The sequence below is a fragment of the Lygodium microphyllum genome, chromosome 1 (genome assembly GCF_053477565.2).
Source record: "Lygodium microphyllum isolate KBCC chromosome 1, Lygodium_microphyllum_v1.1.10, whole genome shotgun sequence".
Lineage (NCBI taxonomy): Eukaryota > Viridiplantae > Streptophyta > Polypodiopsida > Schizaeales > Lygodiaceae > Lygodium > Lygodium microphyllum.
The window spans coordinates 162001213-162025929 of NC_141135.1; the positions used below are offsets into that span (position 1 = coordinate 162001213).

Sequence of the window (24717 nt, forward strand, 5' to 3'; positions counted from 1 at the left end):
CCTGAGCCCCGTCGCCCTCGTCTGCAGGCCCCGTCTGCAGGCTCCGTCGCCCTCGGCTGCGTGTCAGATCTCTTGTCGCCCCTGCTTCGCAGCGAGTCTGTGGCTGACGGTTCAGCCCTGCCGTTGCCTGCTAGCCTTCTTCCTCGTACAGCTCAGCTTTTATTAGCTGTCTTTGCAGAGTACACCCCTGGACAGCGCATCTGTACAGACCAGCGGGCGAGAGAGAGAGCGGGAGAAAGACAGGATCAGTCCTCCTTCAAGATCAAATTGTCATACGATGGCTGGTTTGGATCTGGATTTCATAGACCAAACAGTGGCAGCACTTGGCCCGGACTCTGATACCGAGGAACCTGAGGACATGGTTCCGTGCAACGAAGAGATGCTCCCTGGTCCCGACATTCAGCCTGCGGGTAAACGTACCAAGCATACTCCGGAAGAGATAGGTGTTCCTCAGGATCGTTCCTATGCTCAGGTTTCTTCGGATCCTGCGGACTCCCAGGATGTTGACTGGGAGCATTTACTGGAATTTGCCAACACGTTGCTTGGCGATTACGTTCAACATAATCAGGAAGCCTTTTCCGACTCAGCGCCTGACGATGTTCTGGACGCCACCGTTGACCCAAAAACTGTCCTGCGCTCCTTTTCAGTATTTTATGATCGCGCTGTGATACTCTTCTTCACTGGTCGAATCCCGCTGCTTTCCCGTATTCGCCAGTGGCTGCACAGTCTGCTACAAGGGGAATGTGTTGAAGAGATTTTTGTCGGCTCCCGGGGGTTTTTTGAGGTTCTGTTAAAATCAGAGACGCATCGTGCTGCTCTCCTGTCTAAACTGCCTTTATTTTTTGAACGCCGGTTGGTTCATGTGGTTCCATGGCGCCCAATGGCAGATTTTCAGCGTCTGCTACAACGTGAATGCCCTGTATGGGTGGAAGTGGAAAATTGCCCGGCTGTTTATTGGCCACTGTTGAAGGATTCTATGGCCGCGGTGGGCACTGTTCTCGTCCCTCCCAGTCTCCGGACAGTGAATCGCAACCGCTTGTGTATGCTATGGGACACTGCAAGAAAAAGGCCTGCTTGGTTGCGCCTTAATTGCTCGGGCATGCATCCGTTACACTTTAGATTGAAATGGGGCAATTTTGCAGGGCATTGCTTTTCCTGTGGACAGTTGGGGCATTTCATGGCTGAATGCCCGGAACAGCAACATACCTCCGATGCTGGCCATGCTGCGCCGCCCACGGAAGATATGGTGTGTGATGCCCCGTCGCTGGATGCTATCCACCAGCCCCAAGTTCTGGCCAAAGGTAAACAACAGGTTTCGGGTCTGGATTCCCGTCCCACTGATTGGGTGGAAGTACGTGCAAAAAAAGGCAACAGGGTTGTTGCTGGCATGGAAAATACTGTGTCTACTCCCTCACAAGATTCCATGCGTACATATATGCGCAGGAAGGAAATGTTGTCTTCTGAGCACGCTGCTCCTGCTATGGTTTCCTCTGCCCCCCGTCATCAACCCGCCAGAAAAATGTATTCAGATCGTCCAAAGGGTCCCCCTGCTAAGCTGGCATTTGATACCAGAGGTAATGTCATTACCCCATGGGACCGTCGTTACCCCCGTTTCAACCCCAAGCCAGCAGATATGCCGTCTACTTCCAAATCTGGTCCTCAGAACTCTTTTGCTGTGTTGGCGGATTTCTTGGACGAGGGAGTCCTGGACATTCTTGCTGACAAGGTCAAATCAAGGCAAGCTGTGTCTCGTACTTGATTTGGTTTTAACTACACATGAAAATAGCTACGTGGAATGTGCGAGGAATTTGTTCTCGCTACAAGCAACATGCCATGTGGACGGTATTGCATGAAAATCAGTGGGATGTCCTGTGCGCTGTTGAGCACAAGAGTCACGGTGAAGCCGGAAAAGTAGTGGATTGCAATGGCTTTCGACTGTTCTATGCAGGGACACAGGCGATGCATTATTCGGGAGTGCTCATGATTGTACATGACAAATATCAGCCTATGCTTATTAAAAATGATGTTCATGGCCGCTTTTTGGTGATTGAAATTTTATTCGAAGGGGAAATCTTATGGTTACTTGGCCTCTATGCTCCGAATGATTCGTTATCTCGTCGGGAGCTTTGGCAGACTTTGCAGACCTCCTTGTCACTTGGCAGACGAGGCTTCTTCATGGGGGATTTTAATGTGTGTGTGGATTCTTCCTAGTCCACATCGGAGCATTCGGTGATGGACGCGCCTGAAAGTCGTATGTGGCATGAGTTGGCTCTTTCTGTTCTTAAGCAAGATCTCTGGTCCTGGCTACACCCGTCTTCTACAGGGTTTACTTTCCATTCGGCTCAGTATGCAACAACATGGTCGCAACTGGATCGTATGTATATCATGCAGAATGATGACTTTCTTCCCGAGATGCTCGACATTAAAGTGTTGCAGCAATATGCTTTGTCAGACCATTTCCCTCTGCAGCTTGAGCTGCTTGCACAACCCATTGCACCTTTCAAGCGCTTTCTGGACCGACTCCCTTTGCGCTTCAACTCATCTTACCTGAAGCATGCACTCTTTCAGGGCTATATGCAGCAACTGATTGACAGATTTGTCTTGGACTTCTCTTCTCAGGGCACTGCGTCTTTTGAAAGATTGCTCTCTAATGTGCAACGGGTTGCTCGGCAGTATGGGATCTATCATGCCTCTCTTTGTCGGCAGCGTCGCAAGGCAGCAGAGGATCTGCTGGCTTTGGTTCGTTCTCTGCTGGTCGACACTCCGGATGATGCATTTCTGCTTGCACTAGACATGCGGGTGGCTGATCTTATTAAAGCATTCCAGTTAAAATCATATCAGCAGGCCAAACTGCAACATCTGACAGAAACTTTGCAAGATAGTGCATGTCAGACCCACAAGTTCTTTCGAGCGCTCCATGCCTCTCTTGCTCGAGAAAATATGACCAGACTCGAGGATGCAGAAGGCCACCTTATCCTGGATCCGCAAACTATTGTGCATATGTGCAGGAATTATTTCCATGACCTTCTCGGTTCCACCTCTCCCCCTTCGGCCCAAATTACTCAGGCCCGTTCGGCTTTTTATGACCTGGTCCGCAATCAGCTTCCGCAGGACATGCAAACTACTATGGAGTCCGATATTTGTGAGATAGAGGTTATGGACGTATTGTTACACTTACCTAAGGATAAAAGCCCGGGTTGGGATGGTCTCACTAATGAGTTCTTTGAAGCTTTTGCTACCCAACTGGTGAAACCTTTGCAGGCTTTGTTCCAGCAGGTGTGGGAAACGGGGATCATGCCTTCCTCATGGAAAGAAGGCCTCATTAAACTGCTTCCAAAAGCTCCTTCGCCATCTAAGTTGACACAGTGGCGCCCAATTTCTTTGATGGGTTCAATGTACAAAATCTTTTCCAAAGTAATGGCGAATCGACTCCATAAGCATCTCCCGGCCATTGTGCACCCTCTACAGTATGGTTTTATTAAGGGCCGAAATATCCTACACAATGTATTGAATGCTCAACTGGCAATTGATTATGCCAGGCATTCCAATCAGGAGGTCGTACTAATTCAACTGGACCTGGAAAAGGCTTTTGACTATCTAGACTGGTCTTTCGTTGCTGAACTTATGTCTGCTATGGGCTTTGGTCCGCGGATGTCTAGTCTCATATACACTATTAGCGCTGCAGCGTCTTCGCGGGTCATGCTGAACGGAGGTGTTATTGAGCCATTTGTCCTTGCCCGCTTTGTCAGACAAGGATGCCCTTTGAGCCCTCTATTTTTTGCCCTTGCCACACATCCAGTTCTTTCGATGTTATCTCATATGGCAGCCTCTTCTGAGTTGGCAGGACTGTCGCTTCCTACACGACAGCACTTCATTGGCCAATCCCTGGCGGATGATACTTTTATGATTTTGCGTGCAGACAGGGATAACCTTCGAAGAGCATTGGATGTTTGGGGCCTCTTTGGTCAGGCGTCCGGCCTTCGTATTAACGCCCTCAAATCAGCCATTCTCAGCTGCACGGAGTCGGATTTGCAGTCCTTGGACTGGCAAGGTCTGGTTGTTCCTTGTGGCTCCATTGTCAGGCACCTTGGGTACCCTTTGGGTGTTGATGTTCCCCCAAAGCAGCTGCTGCAGTGGATTTCTCAGAAAATGGTGGCTAAGTTTATGTATTGGAAATCTCAAGCCTGGCCTTTCCATGTTCGTCTCAAAGTGGCCCAGACTATTATGTTGCCAATGCTCACATATTTCTTACCATTGTTGCCCTGGACTACTACGACTCTCAATGCTCTTACTCAGTCCATTCGTTTCATGCTATGGAAGAAAGACTCGTTGCACGTAGGTATTTCCTGGATCTCTTGGTCGCATGCGTGCACTCCTAAACGCATGGGTGGCGGAGCTATTTTAGATGCCCAAACTTACATGCAGGCACTCCGTTGGTCTCTTTTCCGCGCCATGTGCTCGGATCATCATCCATGGGTCGATATAGCCCGTTATTTCCTTGAGGGCCAGGGGCTTCAACATGGCAATACCTAGATCCGGAGTTCTTGGTGGCACGTTCTTAATGCTGATTCGCGGTTCTCCAGCTCTTCTTCGTTGCTGCTCACTCATTTGGTATGTTCCTGGAAACACGTCCTCCAGAAGGCCCAGTGGCATCCAGCGGAGGATCGCTTAGCTGCTAACTCTTTTCAATTGGAGTTGCTGGCAGTTTCCCGTTTACTTGCATGGGAAGGTAAACAGGACCTCAGACCACAATTCAACCGGATGGCCCGTTTGGGTTTGTCTTCAGTTGCGGATGCCACCCTTGCCAGTTGCAATGTGCTTATATCTTTTCGTACAGCCAGGCGGCTTTTCAGGATCCCTCGTGGTTACAGGCCTTTATGGGAACAGCTTTTGAGGGTGCTCCAGAGCAGACAACCCTCTCCTGCCCTTGCTTCGGATCATCCCTGGCAGGATTGGGACCTCCAAGACCGGCTGGCCTTAAGCAAAGCTTCTGCTAACCAAGTGTATCATATTCTGATTAAAGATCATCAATGGCTCGTCACCAAAGTGAATGCTTTATGGGGATTACGTAAATCCCGGTCATGGTGGAGGGAAACTGTGATGGCGGGCTGGTTGAACAAGACACCCTTCAAATGTAAAGTTTTTCTTTGGAGAATGATGGTTGGTGGTCTTCCGCTTGCTTCGGCTCTCTCCAAGCGAGGAATCTCCAATGGCCACTGTTTCTTTTGCACCACTGCTGTGGAATCCGCCCGCCACCGATTTATTTCTTGCCCCCTCGCAAAGAAAGTCTGGTTATTTATGTCGGCTGTTTGGCAAGGAGTGGTTGGTTCCACCCTGCGCCCCTTTGATTGGGTTTTCGGGCAGCCCAAATACCCCGCTCCTGCACAGCCACATATGAAGCTCGTGTATCATTTTCTTCGATATTGGGGCTGCTGGCATAACTGGACCGTCCGGAATGCTTTTCTTTTTGACTCCGCCTATAATATTCAGTGGCATATTGCCAGGCTTAAGGGCCTCTTGTATTGGCAGTTGGATCTTCTCCGGCATTCTGATTTGCTCTCTAGGGAGGACTTACGTCCCTGGCATAGGGCAATTTCCTCTGCATCTTTGCCATGACGTTGTAACTTGTAGCACTTAGAATCTCTTCACATGATGACTTAGATTGTCGTCATGTATCTTGTAATCAAGTAATCTTGTATTTTTTTCGTAATTAATACAATTACCTTTTACGAAAAAAAAAGAGAGAAGCGAGGAGCGATGGCGGGCCTTCATCCCGCCTGACCTAGCGAGCGCGTCGTTCACCCTTTGCAGCCGCGAACCCCGTCAGGACATGCCGTTGCTGCGCCCGTCAGTCCCTCTCGTGGCCACGCCTGTCGCAGCTGCCACCGCCCGTCTGTACCTGCGCCTCGTGCCTGCTCGCTGGACGCCTGCTGCGACTTCGCCTGCCCGCCTGCATCGACGTCTGGCGTCTGCCCCTCCTGTCGAACGCTGCCCCGTCTGACGTCTGCCCTGCCTGACGACCGCCCTGCCTGACGCCTGCCCCGCCTGACGTCCGCCCTGATTGACGCCTGCCCCGCCTGTCGTCCGCCCTGCTTGACGCCTGCTCCGCCTGTGGTAGACTTCTCTGTGTCAGCGTGCGGGGCTGCCGCAGCCACATTTACGCCTCCCTCGTGTTTCTCCTGTTACCCGGCACCCCGGGTCATCTGCGCGTGTCTGCCCGGTTCTCCGTTGCAGTCCTGTTGCTGTAGCCGGGTGGTGCGCCCCCTGATCTGTACACAGAGGGAGAGAGAGAGAGAGAGAGAGAGAGAGAGAGAGAGAGAGAGAGAGAGAGAGAGAGAGAGAGAGAGAGAGAGAGAAAGAGACGCCTGAACGAGTGCACGCCTGTTCACTTGTGGTCCCCTGCTTTTTGTCCGCGTGCAGAGCTAAGGAAGCAGTATGGCTGGCCTGGATATGGATTTTCTAGACCGAACGGTAGCAGCCCTTGGCCCTGATTCCGATACAGAGGAGCCGGAGGATATGGTGCCCTGCACGGAAGAGATGCCTCCGGGTTCTGAACTGCCGCCTGCGGGCAAACGCTCCAAGCATACTTCTGACGAGCCAATGGGTCCTCAGGAACGTTCCTATGCGCAGGTTGCCTCTGATCCGGTGGATTCGCAGGAGATTGACTGGGAGCATTTGCTGGACTTTGCCAATACTCTGCTTGGCGATTATGTCCAGCACAACAATGAAACTTTTTCTGACGCGGGAACTGATGATGTGCTGGAAGCCATGGTGGACCCGAAATCAGTCTTGCGGTCCTTCTCGGTGTTTTATGACCGTGCAGTTATACTTTTCTTCACTGGCAGGATCCCAATGCTTTCACATATTCGCCAGTGGATGCACCATTTATTGCAAGGGGAGTGTGTTGAGGAGATCTTCCTTGGACCTCGTGGCTTTTATGAGGTGCTGTTGAAATCGGAAACACATCGAGCTGAGCTCCTGTCCAAGCTGCCATTATTCTTTGATCGCCGCTTGGTCCATGTTGTACCATGGCGCCCTATGGGCGATTTCCAGCGTCTGCTTCAACGAGAATGCCCGGTATGGGTGGAAGTGGAAAATTGTCCGGCGGTTTATTGGCCATTGTTGAAGGATGCGATGGCCGTTGTGGGAACAGTGCTGGTGCCCCCAAGCCTCAGGGCTATGAATCGAAACCGTTTATGCATGTTATGGGACACAGCCAGGAAAAGGCCTGCGTGGCTTCGCCTCAATTGTTCTGGCATGCATCCTTTGCATTTTCGCTTGAAATGGGGCAACTTTGCATGCCATTGCTTTTCATGTGGTAAATTGGGGCATTTCATGGCCGAATGCCCTGAAAGACAACCGTCTTCCGAGGATGCGAAGGTTGTGCTGCCTAAGGATGACATGGTGCTTGATGCCCCGATACAGGAGGCCCTTCAGCCACCAAATGTCGTGGATAAAGGCAAACAACAGGTCCTGGGTTTGGATTCTCGTAGCACTGATTGGATTGAGGCACGTAAAAAAAAAGGTAAAAAGTTGGATGCAGGCCTGGCGGATCTTGGGCCTAATACTTCACAGGATTCCGTGCGCACGTATATGCGCAGGAAAGAAATGTTCACTTCACAGCCGGCTGCGCGTACTATGGCCCTGTCTGCCCCCCGTAATCAGTCTACAAGGAAAGCCTATACAGACGGCCCCAAGGGCCCACCTGCTAAGCTGGCGTTTGATACAAAAGGTAATGTGATTACACCCTGGGATCGGCGTTATCCCCGCCCCACTCCCAAGGCAGTGGATGTTCCTTCTACCTCTAAAGCAGGTCGCCAGAATTCGTTTGCAATATTGGCTGATTTTCTGGATGAGGGCGTCCTAGATGCTCTCGCGGAAAAGGTGAAATCGAGGCAACAGGCGCCTCGTTCCTGACTCCCTTTTTTGAAGATATATGAAGATAGCCACGTGGAATGTGCGAGGCATTTGCTCTCGCCATAAGCAATATGCCATGTGGATTGTCTTGCATGAGAACCAGTGGGATGTATTGTGTGCAGTTGAGCACAAAAGTCACGCTGAAGCAGGGAAAATTGTGGATTGTCATGGCTTCCGTCTGTTTTATGCAGGGACACATGCTACGCACTATTCGGGCGTGCTGATGATTGTCCATGAGAAATACCAGCCCTTTCTTGTAAAAAATGATGTGCAGGGCCGCTTTCTGGTAATCGAAGTCTTATTTGAAGGAGAGATTTTATGGTTGCTGGGCTCCTATGCTCCGAATGATCCCGCATCCCGACGGGATCTTTGGTCGACTTTGTAGGGCTCCATGTCACTTGGCCGAAGGGGGTTTTTGATGGGAGATTTCAATATGTGTGTTGACTCTTCTCAGTCCACTTTAGGGCATTCGGTAATGGATACGCCGGAAAGCTGGGTGTGGAATTCCTTTGCTTTGCGCGTGCTTAAGCAAGATCTTTGGTCGTGGCTTCACCCTTCTTTTTCAGGCTTTACTTTTCATTCCGCACAATATGCAACTACTTGGTCGCGGTTGGACCGAATGTATATCATGCAAGGGGATGATTTTCTGCCCGAGATGCTGGAAATGAAGGTCTTGCAGCAATATGCGTTGTCGGACCATTTCCCCCTCCAGCTTGAGATACGGGCACAATCTATTGCACCTTTTATGCAGTTGCTGGATAGGCTCCCTTTACGTTTCAACTCCTCTTATTTAAAGCATCCCATTTTCAGGGCTATATGCAGCAATTGATTGAGAGGTTCTTATTGGACTTCGCCTCTGACGGCCTGGCTGCATTTGCTCGGCTGCTCTCTAATGTGCAGCGGGTTGCTCGGCAGTATGGGATTCATCATGCCTCTCTTTGCTGGAGACGTTGACATGCAGCAGAGGACTTACTGGCTTTGGTCCGTTCCTTGCTCGTGGATTTCCCAGATGATGATTTTTTGCTGTCACTGGAAAGGCGTTTGGCCCATCTTATTCAAGTCTTTCAGTTGAAATCTTATCATCAGGCCAAGCTGCATAACTTGATTGACACATTGCAAGATAGTGCCTGCCAGTCTCATAAGTTCTTTCGCGCCTTGCATGCTTCTCCGGCTCGCGAAAATATGACTAGACTCCAGGATTCGGAAGGTCGCATGGTCACTGATCCGTAGACCATTGTCACTATGTGCAGAAATTATTTTATGGAACTTCTTGGTTCTTCTCCCTCACCTTCTAGCCAGGTTACGCATGCCCGCTCGGTCTTCTATCATCTGGTCCGCCAGCAGGTTCCACTTGATATGCAAGCCACTTTGGAGGCGGATATTTGCGAGGAGGAGGTTATGGATGTTTTGTTGCACCTGCCAAAGGATAAAAGTCCTGGTTGGGATGGTCTCACTAATGAATTCTTTGAGAACTCGGCCACGCAGTTGGTGAAGCCATTGGTGGTCATGTGTCAGCAGGTTTGGGAAACAGGGGTCATGCCTTCCTCATGGAAACAAGGCCTTATCAAACTGATTCCCAAGGTCCCTTCGCCGTCAAAGCTGCAACATTGGAGACCAATTTCTTTGATGGGTTCGATGTATAAAATCTTCTCCAAAGTGCTGGCGAATCGGCTTCACAAGCACCTTCCAGCTATTGTGCATCCTCTCCAATACGGTTTCATCAAGGGCCGCAACATTCTGCATAATATCTTGAATGTGCAAATGGCTATTGACTATGCGCGGCACTCCAGTCAGGAAGTGGTATTGATTCAATTGGACTTGGAAAAGGCGTTTGACTATGTGGACTGGTCTTTCATTGCAAATCTCATGTTTGCTATGGGCTTTGGTACCCGGATGTCTCGATTGATCTACACCATTAGTGCTACGGCTTCTTCAAGAGTTATGCTCAATGGTGGGGTTACAGAGCCATTTGTCCTTGCACGCTCAGTCAGACAGGGTTGCCCTTTGAGTCCTCTCTTCTTTGCCCTGGCGACTCACCCGGTCCTTTCAATGTTATCCTCAATGGCGGCTTCTGCTCAGCTGGTAGGATTGTCTCTTCCTTTGGGGCAGCACTTTATTAGCCAATCTTTGGCTGATGACACCTTTATGATTTTGCGGGCAGACAGGGACAACATTCGAAAGGCATTAGATGTTTGGACGCTCTTTGGTCAGGCCTCTGGTCTTCGCATCAATGCCTTTAAGTCGGCCATTCTCAGTTGCACGGAGCCTGATTTACAGTCATTAGGCTGGCAGGGCCAGGTGGTTTCCCGTGGATCCATTGTCAGGCATCTTGGATACCCGTTGGGAGTGGATGTACGGCCAAAGGACCTACTGGAGTGGATTTCACAAAAACTGGCGGCGAAGTTTATGTATTGGAAGTTGCAAGCGTGGCCATTCCATGTGCGCCTCAAAGTGGCTCAGACAATTATGCTACCAATGCTAACTTATTTCCTGCCATTGCTGCCGTGGACGCCTACTACTTTGAAGGCTCTCACTCATCCCATTCGTTTCATGCTATGGAAGAAGGATTCCCTGCAGGCAGGCATTTCATGGATTTCATGGTCACATACATGCACCCCTAAACGCATGGGTGGTGGCGCTATTTTGGATGCAGAAACTCATATGCTGGCTCTTTGTTGGTCTCTTTTTCGTGCCATGTGTGTGGATCATCACCCGTGGACCATCATAGCCCGTTATTTTCTTGAGGACAGTGGGCTACGCCATGGTAACACACGGCTTCGGGCCTCCTGGTGGCATGTCCTTAATGCTGACTCTCGATTTTCCAGTCCCTCTTCTTCTTTGTTACTGCACTTGGTCGTCTCTTGGAAAGTGGTGCTCCAAAAGGCCCGTTGGCATCCAGTAGGGGACCGCTTGCAGACTAACTCCTTTCAGCTGGAATTGTTGGCAGTATCCAGATTACTTTCATGGGAAGACAAACATCAGCTCAGACCGAGATTTAACCGCATGGCAGCTTCAAACAGAGCAAGACAGAGGATTCGAGAAGGAGAGAGAAAAAGGTGACTATTCCTGTTCTGCTGCCACTGAGTTCTGCAGCATGCAGGCAAAAGGCTGTCAGATTTTGTTGTTCTATGTGCAGCATGAGGGGTGTCTTCCTCTGACCTGCACAGCTGCTGCTGCTTTCTGTTCCGTGTGTCACCAGAGCTTGTCCTGCAGTTGCCCTCTAAGTGCACTGAATAGAGGGAGGGACTGTGAAAGAGAGACCACAAGAGGGTGTTTGCAGAGAAACACAAAGGAAAACATAGACATAATTCTTTTTACTTCCATGGCTCTCTCCCTTTGACTCCATCCTGTCACAACATCACTGTTGCTCCACCTTTTGTAATGTTACGTGGGTAGGAAAGCAAAGAAATAAAATAACCGATGATATGTCTCCTGCGCCATCTACATGGATTTTCTGGATTAACACTTGGCAGGGGTAGAAGGTAAGGATGATTTGGATTTGGATGAGGAGTCTCAGGCTGAGGACATCCTCAAAACAGGACAACTGCCCTCCTTTGCACGAGCAAGGGGACAAGCACCAAGGTGACACATCTCAACTGGCTATGTATGACAACTTCCCTCCTTTGCACGAGCAAGGGGACAAGCACCAAGGTGACACATCTCAACTGGCTATGTATGCCTCTTCCTTGCGGACCAATTAGACTCTTGAGTTTATGCTTTCTATCAGGAATAATACATGAATGACATGCATGCAAATGGTGGGAAAGCAAGCTCTTTTCTGGGATGATGATTGTGTGGTGGCTGTTGTGGGGACATAAATCATATTACAGCAGATTGCTGCCTTCCATGAGGGGGGCAGCCATCTTTTATTTTATGGAAAGAATTCCTTTGATTCTTGTATTAGAGCATGGTTGCAGTCCATGCTATTGAGTGATGATGTAAGTCAGAATGATGCTTTAGGAAAAGTGCAAGTTCCTCTTGTGGAGGAGATTTATGATGGTCCAAAAGGGTTTTTTGAGGTTCTATTCCGCTCTTCTGATACTCGGGTATGCATAATGCAATACATCCCTCTGTTTCTAGATGGTCAGTTGGTTCATGCTATCCATGGAGGCCCATGGATGAATTTAAGGATATTCTTAGGCAGGTATGCTCAATTCTGGGTGGAAGTGGTTAATTTCCCTTCTGAACTTTGGTGGCTTTTCCCCCTTGTATTGAGATCTCTAGGTCAAGTCTCAGTGGACCCTTGTTTCAGCCCTCGAAACAGGAATTGAGCTTGCATGCTTTGGGATACTCACAAACCTCACCCCAACAAGGCGGGCGGAATGCATACGTTGGTTTTCAAGCTTAAATGGGAAACTTTTATAGGGCATTGTTTTATTATGGCTAGTTGGGTCATTTTGTTTGTGAATGTGATCATGCTCTGGAGGTTTTGTAGCGCAGTTTGGATGTTGAGGTGGATACACAGGAGTGTGAACCTCAAGCTGTGCCACAAGGATCTTTTCCTCCCCTTGTGCCTCCTGGTTAGCATTGAAATGCTAATTTAAATTCATTTCAGGTTGGGCTTGCTGCCAAGTCATGTTCTGTGTGTTAGGATGAGGCTTCTAAGGATTCTCCTTGGGTTTTTGTGGTCAAATGCCATGCTTGACAATTTTTGCTAGTAATTGGGATGTTTTTTGTGTGGTCGAGCAGCAGCAACACTCGTTGGCCGGTTCCGGCTATGTTCATAAGGACTTGATGGTATTCTTTAGTGGTCGCGTTCCTCATAAATCTGGAGTTATGTTGGTTGTTCAGTGTTTGCTGCAGCCTCCATGGGTTCGTCATCAGGATGTTCAGGTAGAATCGTGATGGTGGAAATTATGTATGAGAGGGAGGTCTTGTGGTTGGTAGGTGTGTATGCACCTAATAGAGCTTGAGACTGTCGTTACCTTTAGGAGGATTTGTAGTCCCTTTCCATGGCTTGTTAGTTATGGGTGATATTAATGTTTGTCTATCCATGGAACAAGCGACTTCACCTCACTTTGTTATGGATGGCCTTGAGCGTCACACATGAGATGCTCGCAAGGCAAAGAAGGATCGGTAGGTGTTGTGGACACGAGTATCTTTTTTTCCCGTTATTGCATTGGCCAATCCTTCTGTTTCCAAATCTAAAGAAGAAGCTGGTTGCTTGCCTTTAAATTGAGTGGGCTGAATAATCCATTAGTGGGGGCAAAAATTGGAGACATGTTTTGGTCTTTGTCCTTGTCCGTGGGCTGATCCACCGGGTGCTCATTTGTTCTAGACATTCAGCCGTAAAATGACCTAGTTGACCACATGAAAAATAGTGACCAGCAAAAGTACCCCACTTGAGTTGGAACCAAAGAGGCCGCATGCTGCTACAATTGAGGTGCAACCAGTTGGGTCTCTTCCTAGCGGTATCCCATAGCATGCATGTTGGGCCAAGTGTGAAGTAATTGCGCGATTAATTGATAGAGAATGAAAGATAGTGAATGAATTAATCAATGCATTATAACTCAATAAGAAAATGAGAGGTGATGTATTCATGAACGAGAGAGAATGCAACATTCAGAGCAATCAAGTGGAATAATGCCACCCTTATGTGCAAATAATGCACAAGTATCTTTTTATAATAAAATAAAACCCTAATGGGTTAACCATCATAGGAAACTCTAACCTTGGTGTCACGTAGTTCCTAGGACACTAGGGGTAACAATTGCATTTAATGAGAGTTTGAATGCCTAGGGAGCTCGGATCATGGATCAAAAGGCATCAACACGAAGCCCATGAGATGATCTACAAACTCGTCTCCATGAAAGGGCATATTGATCTACGAACAATGAAAAAATGATGTGATCATGGTCGCACATGTTCACCTTGGTGGTATAGTAACCTATGGCAATACAATGAATGACAGATCATATTTTAAAAGGTATATGTGTAGAAATTGCCAAATAACTCTAAAATCTAACAGAGGAATAGCCTTCATAAAAAGATCTATCAAAATGTCTTATAAATAACCAGCCCAATCACAATCCATGAATTCGTGCATAAGTGAAGAAATAGCCTTGAAGAAAAGGATTAAATCCTTGGTGTTCTTGAGGTAAGTGAAGACACTCTTTGTTGTTTGCCAATGATTCACAAGAGGGCTGACAATTATGATGCTTGATTGGGCAGCTGAATACTTAAATGGTGATGGAAATATGGGCTCCTCAATGTTGACAAATTGGGAAGCTGAAGGTGGATGAAGAACACCAACATAAATGGCAGCAATTTTACTTTTTGGGCTAAAAATATAGGTCCTTGGACAAGTCAAGCGAAAAGTAGAGTCATTTTTGAGCCCCCAAAATCATAATGATCTCCTAAGATTGAAAATTTTGGCACAAAATTTGAGTTTTGCTCGCCTTAAATGGCTATTTCTCTAGGGAAAAAGTATGGGTATCCATAAAGATCCATGCAAGAGTATATAGCAACATGCGATAAGATACCTTTCAAGTTGAGGACCTTGTCCTCAAATCATGATCAATCTCATAAGAGAGGTACTTTAAAAAAAAATCACTGCGCGTAATGCTGCAATTCGGATAACATTGATCTTAATAATAAGCAAATCATCAATATATGCAATAAAAATCAGCAAATCTGAAATATGTGGCATTGAAGGAACATGTACCCTCGTCACGGGGACGTGAAATTTTGAGATACTTTAATCTTGCAAGTAACGTTACTAATCAAATCTACCATTGGCACAGGGACGTGAAATTTTGAGATACTTTAATCTTGCAAGTAACATTTGATTAAGTTACTAATCAAATGTGCAACCGTTGTTAAGCACATGAACAACATATGGCAGTTTGCAAGGGGATATAAAGTCATGGTTGCATAAGTCCATCCAAGAGGATATAGCAAGCTATGATAGTACTGAGTATGACATATCATGGAACAAATGGAATCAAGTTCAAGGCTTGCCAAAAAGCCTAGAGCTTTGGTCGGGGAAGAGCCTTCTTGAAAAGATCTTCAAAGTTGTCTTCAATTTGTGGTAATGAACTTCTATATACTTTGTGTGGGCATGGAACATGAGGTTCTAAGCAATGGCCAAAGCACTTTGGCTATTAGTGTAGATATGTATCGAAGCCATCTAGTGCACACGAAGATCTGCAAGTAACTTGCAGAGCCAAACACTCTCCATTGTGGTTCTGAACATTGCTCTATTCTCAGCTTTACAACTAGAAGTAGCAACTGCAGTTTGTTTCTTGTTGAACCAAGAAACGGCTTGGCAGTGACTAGTAAGTGGTACAAGAGGCCAAGTGGCTACAAGTTGGTAGGAGGCATGTGGCAAGTTTGGCATGATGGGTGAGTCGGCAGGATCAAGATGGCTTAAAAGGAGGCGACCTATCAGGTTAGACATGCAGGCTCTTGGTGGCAATTCAAGGGGTGTTTGGGGTGTTTGCAGGAAGGTGGCTAGTCACAAAGCAGGTCAATATGCGTCTTGATTATTGCATGGCAGGGTTGTGTTGAGGAGGTACTGTGAAGTAGGTTTGCGGGATGAGGGCAGATGGCAATAACAAGGGCTGCAAACTTGTAGAACAGCCTATTAAAGCACTCGATTGAGTAGTGGTGATGAAGGCACATGAGCTATAGGCGACTGTGGGCTACCGAACCTTGATGCTGACTGCGTTCTTGGCCTCAAGAGATTGCGTGGAGGTGACAATGGTGGCACGATGACATGCGACCATTGTGACCACTTAGTCGGGGTAATGAAAGTTGGTGCGATGGCAATGGCTTCATCCGGCAGCTAGCCAAGGTGTTGGCTACATCCAGGTTGCTTGAAAGACTGAACAAGCAACTGCAAAGGAGAAAATTTAATAGGATGGCGAGATTGGGCTTGAAGGCTATCCAGGATGCTGTTATTTCAGGCCTGATGAGGGTTTATGCTTTCTGCTGCATTCATCTGTACTTCCGAATACCAAGAGGCTGATCTGGTCGGACCTTGGAGGACCACCTTTAGAGGCTCTCTCCCTTGCCTAATCTGGTTGACCTCGGAGGACCAGCTGATTTGCTCAAGCACCACTTCTGCATTGGTCAGTACTGGCTGATCTCGTTGATGGTGGAGGACTAGATCCAACCACCACTTTTGCATTCATTAGTATAGGCTGATCTGGTCGACCTTGGAGGACTAGCTTTAGAGGCTGTCTCCCTTGCCTGCTTCTCAGCCCTTATTGCCATGGTTGGATTGGGCCTTTGTGAAGCAGTCAGCTAATCAGGTCGACCACAAATGGTAGAGGATAAGAGATGGATCATTGAGAAAGCTAATAAAGTTTGGTCGGTTTGTGACAGTGCAGCTAAGTGGCGCAATCACCTACTTCACTTATGGAAGCCAAAGCTTCCTTATCAAGGGAGAGTTTCTCTAGAAGCTTCTTATTGGGGTTTGTCCACTGGCAAAATGCTGCAGGCCTGCACGATTTCCCATGGGAAATGTGTATTTTGTATTACTTGTGATAAGACCCCTATTCACCTTTTCATTTCTTGCCAGGTTGCTATATAGGTTTGGGACTTCATCTCCAGAGTGTGAACCTCACTGACAGGCTAGAGAATGTATATCCATTCTTGGGTTCTAGGCAAGACCCCAGCCAGGTTGGAGTCTCATCATCCTTGCCTCTTTCTTTTCATGCGATGGACTGGTCTTTGGCACGTTTGGCAGACTCGCAAATGCAATTCAGGGGTATACAAGAGGATACATTGTCACACAAGCAACTTTGAAGGAATCAGTGCACTCTTGTAGTTAACATGTAGATGTATACATAACACTTAAAAATATTTTAATGTGTAGAGTTCAGATTTTTCTGTTAACTTGTGTACTGCATGTAGGCTGTCAGTGAGCTCATTGCAGCAAGAGAAAGCTTAAAGTCAAATAAAGTTGGTGTTTCACCTGCTGATAAAGGTCAAAGTGCCGATATTGACGAAATAAATCCAGTTCAGGTAACTGCTCATTACCAGTCATGAGTTTACTTTGAAGATTTTTTGTGGTATTGAACTTTCAGTCAGCAAGTATTGATTCTGTGGCAGATAGGACTGTTACTTGGGAAGGTATACTCAGAATGGGGGCATGTAAGTGATGCAGTGGCGGTATATGAAAATCTTATCACCGAATATCCTGAGGACTTTCGTGGTTATCTGGCAAAGGTATGGTCCTTCAACTACACCCCAAACATTTCCATGTTGCTTCTCCACACATTCCCACCTTTAAATAAGAAACACACTATCCAAGAGACCTGAGTAATACATCCTCAGTATTCACTGGTTCAGTCAGCTCTTGGGCATTGAATTTTCTGGTAAGACCATTGTTTCTGCATTATCTGTTTGTACAAATAAAGGGTCTCTCAGTTGAAGGGTCTTCTAATCGGTCACAATCAGAAACGGTGGAAATTTAAATCTAATTACAGCTAGGCAATTGCTAGCAGTTAGAAGAATTTATGTAGAGATGAAGAAAGGTAACTAGTTAATGTGTGGTTTTGAGAACCTGGGGATTGCTCCAAATAATAGAGAGCTGAAGATCATTCATGAAAAGCAACTCAATGTGTGAGGTTTTGAAAATCTTAGGATTGCGGTCAATCTCTTCTCCATGCAAAGAGAGGAGAAAGATCAGCATACTTGCGAAATCCATGTGAGTTCTACCTGAGAATTGCACACTAGAAAATTTCACGACCAGGGACAAATATGATATGCGCAAGAAATGATGCATAATCTCACCATAGCTGCAATTCTCCTTCTTGCCAAAATTTCTTCAAATAAGGAAGACTCCTGTAACATATCATCATACAGAACTCAGTTTTTTTTGCAAGTAAAATGTGGCTGATTATATTACTCAAAAAAACTGATTACAATTGATGTAGTGGTCACCAATCTCGTTGATGTACTCTATGTATAAGATCTTTACCAAAGTCTTGGCTAATAGGTTGCATACACATCTTCCAGACATTTATTCACATTGCTGAGTACGGATTCATCAAAGGGAGAAATATTATGTACAACATCTTGATGAAATGGAGATAGGTTATGATCGATATAGGAAACAAAAAATGATGATGGTTCAATTGGACTTTGAAAAAGCCTTCGACCATTTGGAATGGTCCTTCTTGGGTCAATTGATGCAAGACATAGGATTGGGCCCAAGGATGTTTGCTTTGATCGATACTATTAGCATGGATTCCTCTTCAAGAGTTCTACTCAATGGTGGCATCATGACACCCTTTTCCCATCATTGATCAGTTAGGTAGGGTTGCCCTTTGTTTTGTGTATCATGAGGAGATGTATTTTTGAAATCTCACTTAACATGTGGATTAATTTTTAACCACATGGTTAAGTAAATGTTGCAAATGTGAGGTGTAACTCGGGTTAGAGTAAATTTACGAGCCCGGGACCTGAGGAAATCACGGGTTATTAAAGGCAAAAGTCGCTATAAGTTATGCCGCATAGGTACTTGGTGGTAACTGGTGCTAGTTATTGGCCTAGGTCATTCATTTGGCCTGAAGTGTTAGCTGGTGATACTAGAGAAGTGGCATTTAATAGTACGTAATGCCAATTTGATGGTCAAAGATGGCGTAGAGACACTTAGGAATGGAAGTTGTCTAGCCAATTTAATTATTTTTCAAAGCGTCGAAATAATTATAAGATTAATTTTCAATATTTAAAGACTGAAAATTGATATTTAATTATGTATAATGTTGAAAAAACCATTTGGAAAGGTTGTCACTTGTCAAAAAAGCCCATACAAGACTGGAAAACGTCTTAAGAGGTTGGAGAGAGGCATTTTTGAGTAGATTCAGCCTGCAAGAGAGAGGGAGGAGATGCTGCTGGTTTGATTTGTAGCCATTGGAGGACCTTTTGAGGGAGCCAAGGGTAGGAGAAGGCCAATCGACAGGTGATAGTATCTACAGGCTGTTGAGACAGGGCAGTAGCAGTAAATGACATATTTCTTTAGTTCTTTGCATCTACAAGGTGTTGAGACAGTGCAGCAGTAATAAATGATAGAATTTCTTCAGTTCTTCATGAAGAAAGTTTGAATTTTCTCTCTCCTGAACATTCTCTCTTATCTCCCAGCCTTTCTACAGTCTTGCTTTGAAGATTACAAGATTGAGATCACCAGAGGCTGAGAAATTAGGGTTTAGCAGCAGCCTCAAGAAGCGTGTGAGAAATTGGAAGCTTCAAGACTTGCATTCAACAAGGCTGAAGTTGTTTTTAGTAAAGGTCAAGTGGAGGGACCAGCAAATCAATGAATTTGGGGCATTTTCTATCTCCATCAAAGCGGGTAAAGGCCAATTGACAGCCCGAATCAAGGGGCAAATCAGATTGATCATTTTGGACAGCAAGGAAAGTTGGAATATCGAAAGGGATTGGGAGAATCCCATTGTACATCAACTTCTTCTTCAATTAAGTTAAATAAATACCGAAAGGGGCGTCAGTTTTGGGGCCAATAGGATGCTCAATGCCCAAGATTATATGGTAAAGTTTGCATTTTATTTTTGTGAATTTGTTAATTGCTATAAATAGTGCTTAATCAGGTTATTTACCACCCTATCCAAGAAGAAAGATTGGTTTCACTTTGCCTTGGCCACTCACCCCATTGTGACGATATTGTCTCATCTAGCTGCTAGTGGTGAGGTAGTTGGACCCTCTCTCCCTTCACACAAACAATTGGTGGGACAGTGCAACTAGTTTATGACTCACATAAAGCGGTAGTTCCTTCAATTAATACCTGGTCCTTTCACACACACACAAACAGAGGCCTCACTCCCTCGCTCAACACTAGATTGACCCCAAAGACCGGTGCCCCTCTCAGTATTTCTTTATCAATTAAAAGATGGAAAGTGACAAAAATGAAATGTTTCAGAATACATAACCTATGAATAGTTGGTTTTCATCTTTTCTAAGTAAATCCTAGCTGCATAAGGACAATGTAACATGACCAGAACAACATTCCTTTTAGGAAAGCATTTTCTGTGACCATAACTCAATGATTCATGTGCAGAATTGCAGTCTGCACAACTCTGTATTCACTACTCTGGACAGTCAAAACAATATCCCTTTTAGGAAAGCATTTTCTGTGACCATAACTCAATGATTCATGTGCAGAATTGCAGTCTGCAGAACTCTGTATTCACTGTTCTTACTGTCCAACATATCCAAAACAACATCCCTTTTAGGAAAGTATTTTCTATGACCATAACTCAATGATTCATGTGCAGAATTGCAGTCTGCAGAACTCTGTATTCACTATTCTTACTCTCTAGCCCTTTTAGAAAAGCATTTTCTATGACCATAACTCAATGATTCATGTGCAGAATTACAGTTTGTAGAACTCTGTATTCACTGTTCTTACTATCCAACATATCCGGAACAACCACCCTTTTAGGAAAGCATTTTCTGTGACCATAACTCAATGATTCATGTGCAGAATTGCACTCTGCAGAACTTTGTATTCATTGCTCTTACTGTCGAGCATATCCAGAACAACATCCCTTTTACCCTGTCATCATTCCAGCAGTAAAACAGTCCCACAAACAACACTAAATCAGAGCTGAAAAACCATGTTCCTGTGTGGCATGGTTATCACTTTCTTTAGTTCCTGCATTGAAGAAGCCAACAACTGCTCTTGAACCTGGACAGTGAGGCTCTTGCCTCGGTAGAAGTTCAAAGAAAACACAAAACTGTACCTTTGATGGAATCAGCCCATCATGCAAAGCATTTGCTTTGAGAATAGAGAGAGAGTTAACCAAAGGGAGCCAGTTCTACCTCCGTACATGAGTCAGAGACGAAAAAGTACTCTCCATCGCTGATAAACTTGCAGCAATCTGCCCGTAGCTCCTCCAAACCTCATTCTCAGATTTTCCCCTCATACCTATTACTTTTTTTTAAAATGCTCTCTCTCTTTCTCTCTCTCTCTCTCTCTCTAAAATTTGTGCCTCATGGCATACATGTAACAATTTTCCTGTTTAAACCTTCCGGTCTAAAATTCTCCATGATCGATGCAAAATTTGACCTCGGCACAGACTAGAAAATTAATCCTCTTGCAAAAACAAAGATAATGACGCGAACATATTCTAGGGCCCAAAAATAGTAACTCTCTAAATTTTAGGAATGGTGACCCTTGCATTCCTTAAGTTGTTGTGAGTAACCTTTATTATTGCAAGCACATCATAAAGTGTAATGTGGCTCAGTTACGGTTATTTTTATTCCGTGAGCACTCTCACATGTGCATCTTCTATCTTGGCCACAGGCTCATTGTTCTACATCATCTCCAATGGCTAAGCACACTGTCCTAAACCATTGGCATTCTATTCTTCAGTCCCTATTCAATATGGAACCGGTCTTAAGGCTCAAACAAACCATTAGTCCAATTTGTCCCAATGGCTGCCTCTTCTGGCCATGCAAAGATCTCGGCTTAATCCAAGAGAAAAGAAACAGCAACTAAAGAAAAGAAACTAAAGAAAAGCAACAGCAACTAAAGAAGAGAAAAGAAAAATATTTATATAAGTAAATAACAAAAGTAACTGCAAAAAGTATCACCTCCTAGTGACATACGGACCTCTTGAAAGAAGTAAGTGACCATGATTGCATGTTGTAGAGATGAGCTCAAGCTCAATCGCCAAGACCCATGGACCGCTTATTGTTCAAGCGTTTCAAGTGAGCACTAATGGCTACTTCTCACATAACCGACGCGCCATTCCTCTCTACGAGTGTACTGAGCTTACCTTGATTCTTGATAGAGTTGCTTCTTCTTTGAAGCACTCCGATAGCTCCACGATTCTTGATGTAAGCTCAAGCATCCTGAAACTTTCATCTCCAAGCTCAAACTTTCATCTCTCCTCTTTTTCTCTTATCTTCTCGCGTAAGACGCGAGAAGATAAGAGAAAAAGAGGAGAGATGGAGGACGGAAACCATTAGTCCAATTTGTCCCAATGGTTATCTCTTCTGGCCATGCAAAGATCACGTCTCCAAACTCTGTCCTCCTATCTTCCTAGCTTCCTTCCTACCGCTCATGTACCTTTACAATTCACACAAACGAGAGCTCGGCACTCTTAAAATAAATCGTGGTGCGCTTTACGTTCTTTTACAAAAGCATTAACTTGTACTTTTTCTTGTGCGCCTTTCTCCTTGATTTAGGAGTTTTCTGCAATTATTGTGTTTCCATATTTCTCTTGGCACGCCTTCGTCTTCCGTTTCACTTTTGCCTTGGCCTTATCTTTTGCTTTAGATTTTTTCGATTTTCCACCTTGTTGGTCAGAGGGTTAACATTACCCCCCTCCTAGATAAGTGCCAGTCCCATGGCTCTTGTTGGTGGTGAGGGGGACGGTGGTATTGGGATACCAGGGGTTTTTTGAGGTTGTGGACATACCGTGGTGGGGGTGTGTTGGAGAAATTTCTGGACCTGTTGGAGGGAGTTATAGAACTGAAAGGCCCTTGAGCTGGGCAGGGGCCTTGGTGTTGGAGAGATTTATTGACCTGTTGGAGAGATTTATGGACCTGTTAGAGGGAATTATGGAGTTGAAAGGCCTCGGGCTGGGTAGGGGTCCTGGTATTGAAGGGATTTTTGGAACTGAGAGGCCCTAGCGTTTGGATATGATCCTTGGTTTTGGAGGGAGATTAAGGGGTGGGTCCATCTTTGAAATTGAAAATGATGCTAGATGGATCCATCATTTGACACTCCGTGGCTGAGTTTGCGTGTGCTATTCCCAATGAGGTTCTTCATTCACTTTCTGATTGTGGCTATTGCGTCCGTCCCATGGTTGGTTGTGCTTTGCCTGATGGCACATGGCGTGGGATAGGAAGAGCATTGCATGGATGATGGGGTCTCTGAAGCTGGTGGTGGAGCCTGCGGTTGTACCTGTTAGAGGAATTTATGGAACTGAAAAGCCCTAGCGTTGAATAAGATCCCTGGTGTTGGAGGGATTTATGGACCTGTTAGAGGGATTTATGGAACTGAACAGCCCTTGGGCTTGGGTAGGAGTCCTGGTATTGGACGGATTTTTGGAACTGAGAGGCCCTTGCGTTGGATATGATCCCTGCTGTTGGAGGGAAGTTGAGGGGTGGGTCTATCTTTGAAATTGAAAATGATGCTAGATGGATCCATCGTTTGACTCTTCGTGGTTGAGTTTGCCTGCGCTATTCCAACTGAGCTTCTTCATTCACTTTCTGATTGTGGCTGTTGCATGCGCCCCTTGGTTGGTTGTGCTTTGCTTGATGGCACATGGCGTAGGATGGGGAGGGCATTGCATGGATGATGGGGTTTCTAAAGTTGGTGGTGGGACCTTCGGTCATACCTGGAAAGAAAATAAAGATGCATTACCTGTGGATATGTGCCAGTGTCGTGTGGTGCATTGTGTGCATACTAGTGGGATGGAGCTTAGGGTGACGTCTAACCATAGGCGAGTGGTACTCTCTGGGCATGTCTTGTCCTTGATGTGCCCTAGGCGTGATGTGGGGGATCAAAATGAGGCTAGGGGATTAGGGGCAGAGCTAGCTGACCGAAGTCATCGGACACTCCTAACTTGAGGACCCCTAGGTGCTGTGGTTGTGATCGATGTGTTAAAAAAAATAAAATTAAATACAAGTTATATAGTTGTGACAGAAGTTAGTCCTTGTCATTGGAGTGAGGTGGAGAAGGGGGCTTCATTGTGTAACTATCTATAGCGTTAGGATCAAAATGGAGCAATGAGGTCGATTTGGCCAGGGAAGGGGAGATCCCACGACCTGTCTTTATATCTGATGACTTGGCTTAGCAAGACGAAGCAAGTCTCATCACTCTCTTGCAAGAGTATGTAGACGTCTTTGCTTGGTTCCTAGAAGAGCTCAAGGGGCTAAACCCAAGTGTAGTGACTCACAACATACCCACTACACCTGATGCAACATCGGTCAAACAACGACCATATCCCATGAATCCGAAGCACGCCCACACCGTCAAGGAAGAAATTGATAAGCTAATGAGGTCAGGATTCATTTATGAAATTGAACACACGGCCTAGGTTTCTTCCATAGTCATTGTATTAAAGAAAAATGGGAAGATTGGAGTGTGTGTCAATTACAAGAAGGTAAACACAGCTACGAAGAGAGATAATTACCCACTGCCATACACCAAGTATATGCTAGAGAGAGTGGCTAGCAAAGAAGCCTACACGGGTTCTTTGGATACAATCAGGTGCAAGTGCATCCTAATGATAGGCATTAGATGGCGTTCGCCACTGAATGGGGAGTCTTTGTCTACATAGTCATGCCTTTTGGATTGACTAACACACCAGTCACTTTCCAACGACTGATATGTACAATATTCAAAGACATGCTAAGGAAGGAGTTAGAAGTCTTCGTGGACGACTTGTGCGTTCTTTGCTTGGCAAGAACACTTAGGCAGGCTTCGAGCGGTCTTTGAACAATGCCGGCTATACCGCCTCTCATTGAACCCCTTGAAATACCAATTCTTGGTGAAGCATGGATGTATCCTAGGACACGTGGTGTCAAAGAATGACATTGCTTAACCCTAGCGGGTCCCTCGATTGGTTGGCTTGCTTGCCTCTGTCGTTCGGCTCCTAGCAAGACCACCATTCTATCTCCCTTTTTGAACTTTGTGAATCGTTTCGGCAAGTCTTGCGGTTTTCATTGTTCTTCTGTTTGTCTCTCTTTAGGTAGCTTCTGTCGTTCGTCTCTCAACCGTTAGCGTCTTAGGTGGACAGGTAGGTCCCCCTTGGTGCGTCTAGTCTTGGGAGGTCGAGGTATTTCAGGATCACTATCTGAGCTAGCTTTTGATTTAAAATCGTA

The 24717-nt window shown here is 45.9% G+C and overlaps 1 protein-coding gene across 1 annotated transcript in view; it reads left to right on the forward strand.

Moving 5' to 3' along the window:
- Positions 1 to 24717, forward strand: part of LOC148041900 (Tetratricopeptide repeat (TPR)-like superfamily protein) — a 174609-nt gene that overhangs the window by 112129 nt on the left and 37763 nt on the right. The window contains exons 12-13 of the mRNA XM_087683924.1: positions 16777 to 16887; positions 16975 to 17091. Coding sequence (XP_087540050.1) covers positions 16777 to 16887; positions 16975 to 17091 — 228 coding nt within the window. The remainder of the gene's footprint in view (positions 1 to 16776; positions 16888 to 16974; positions 17092 to 24717) is intronic.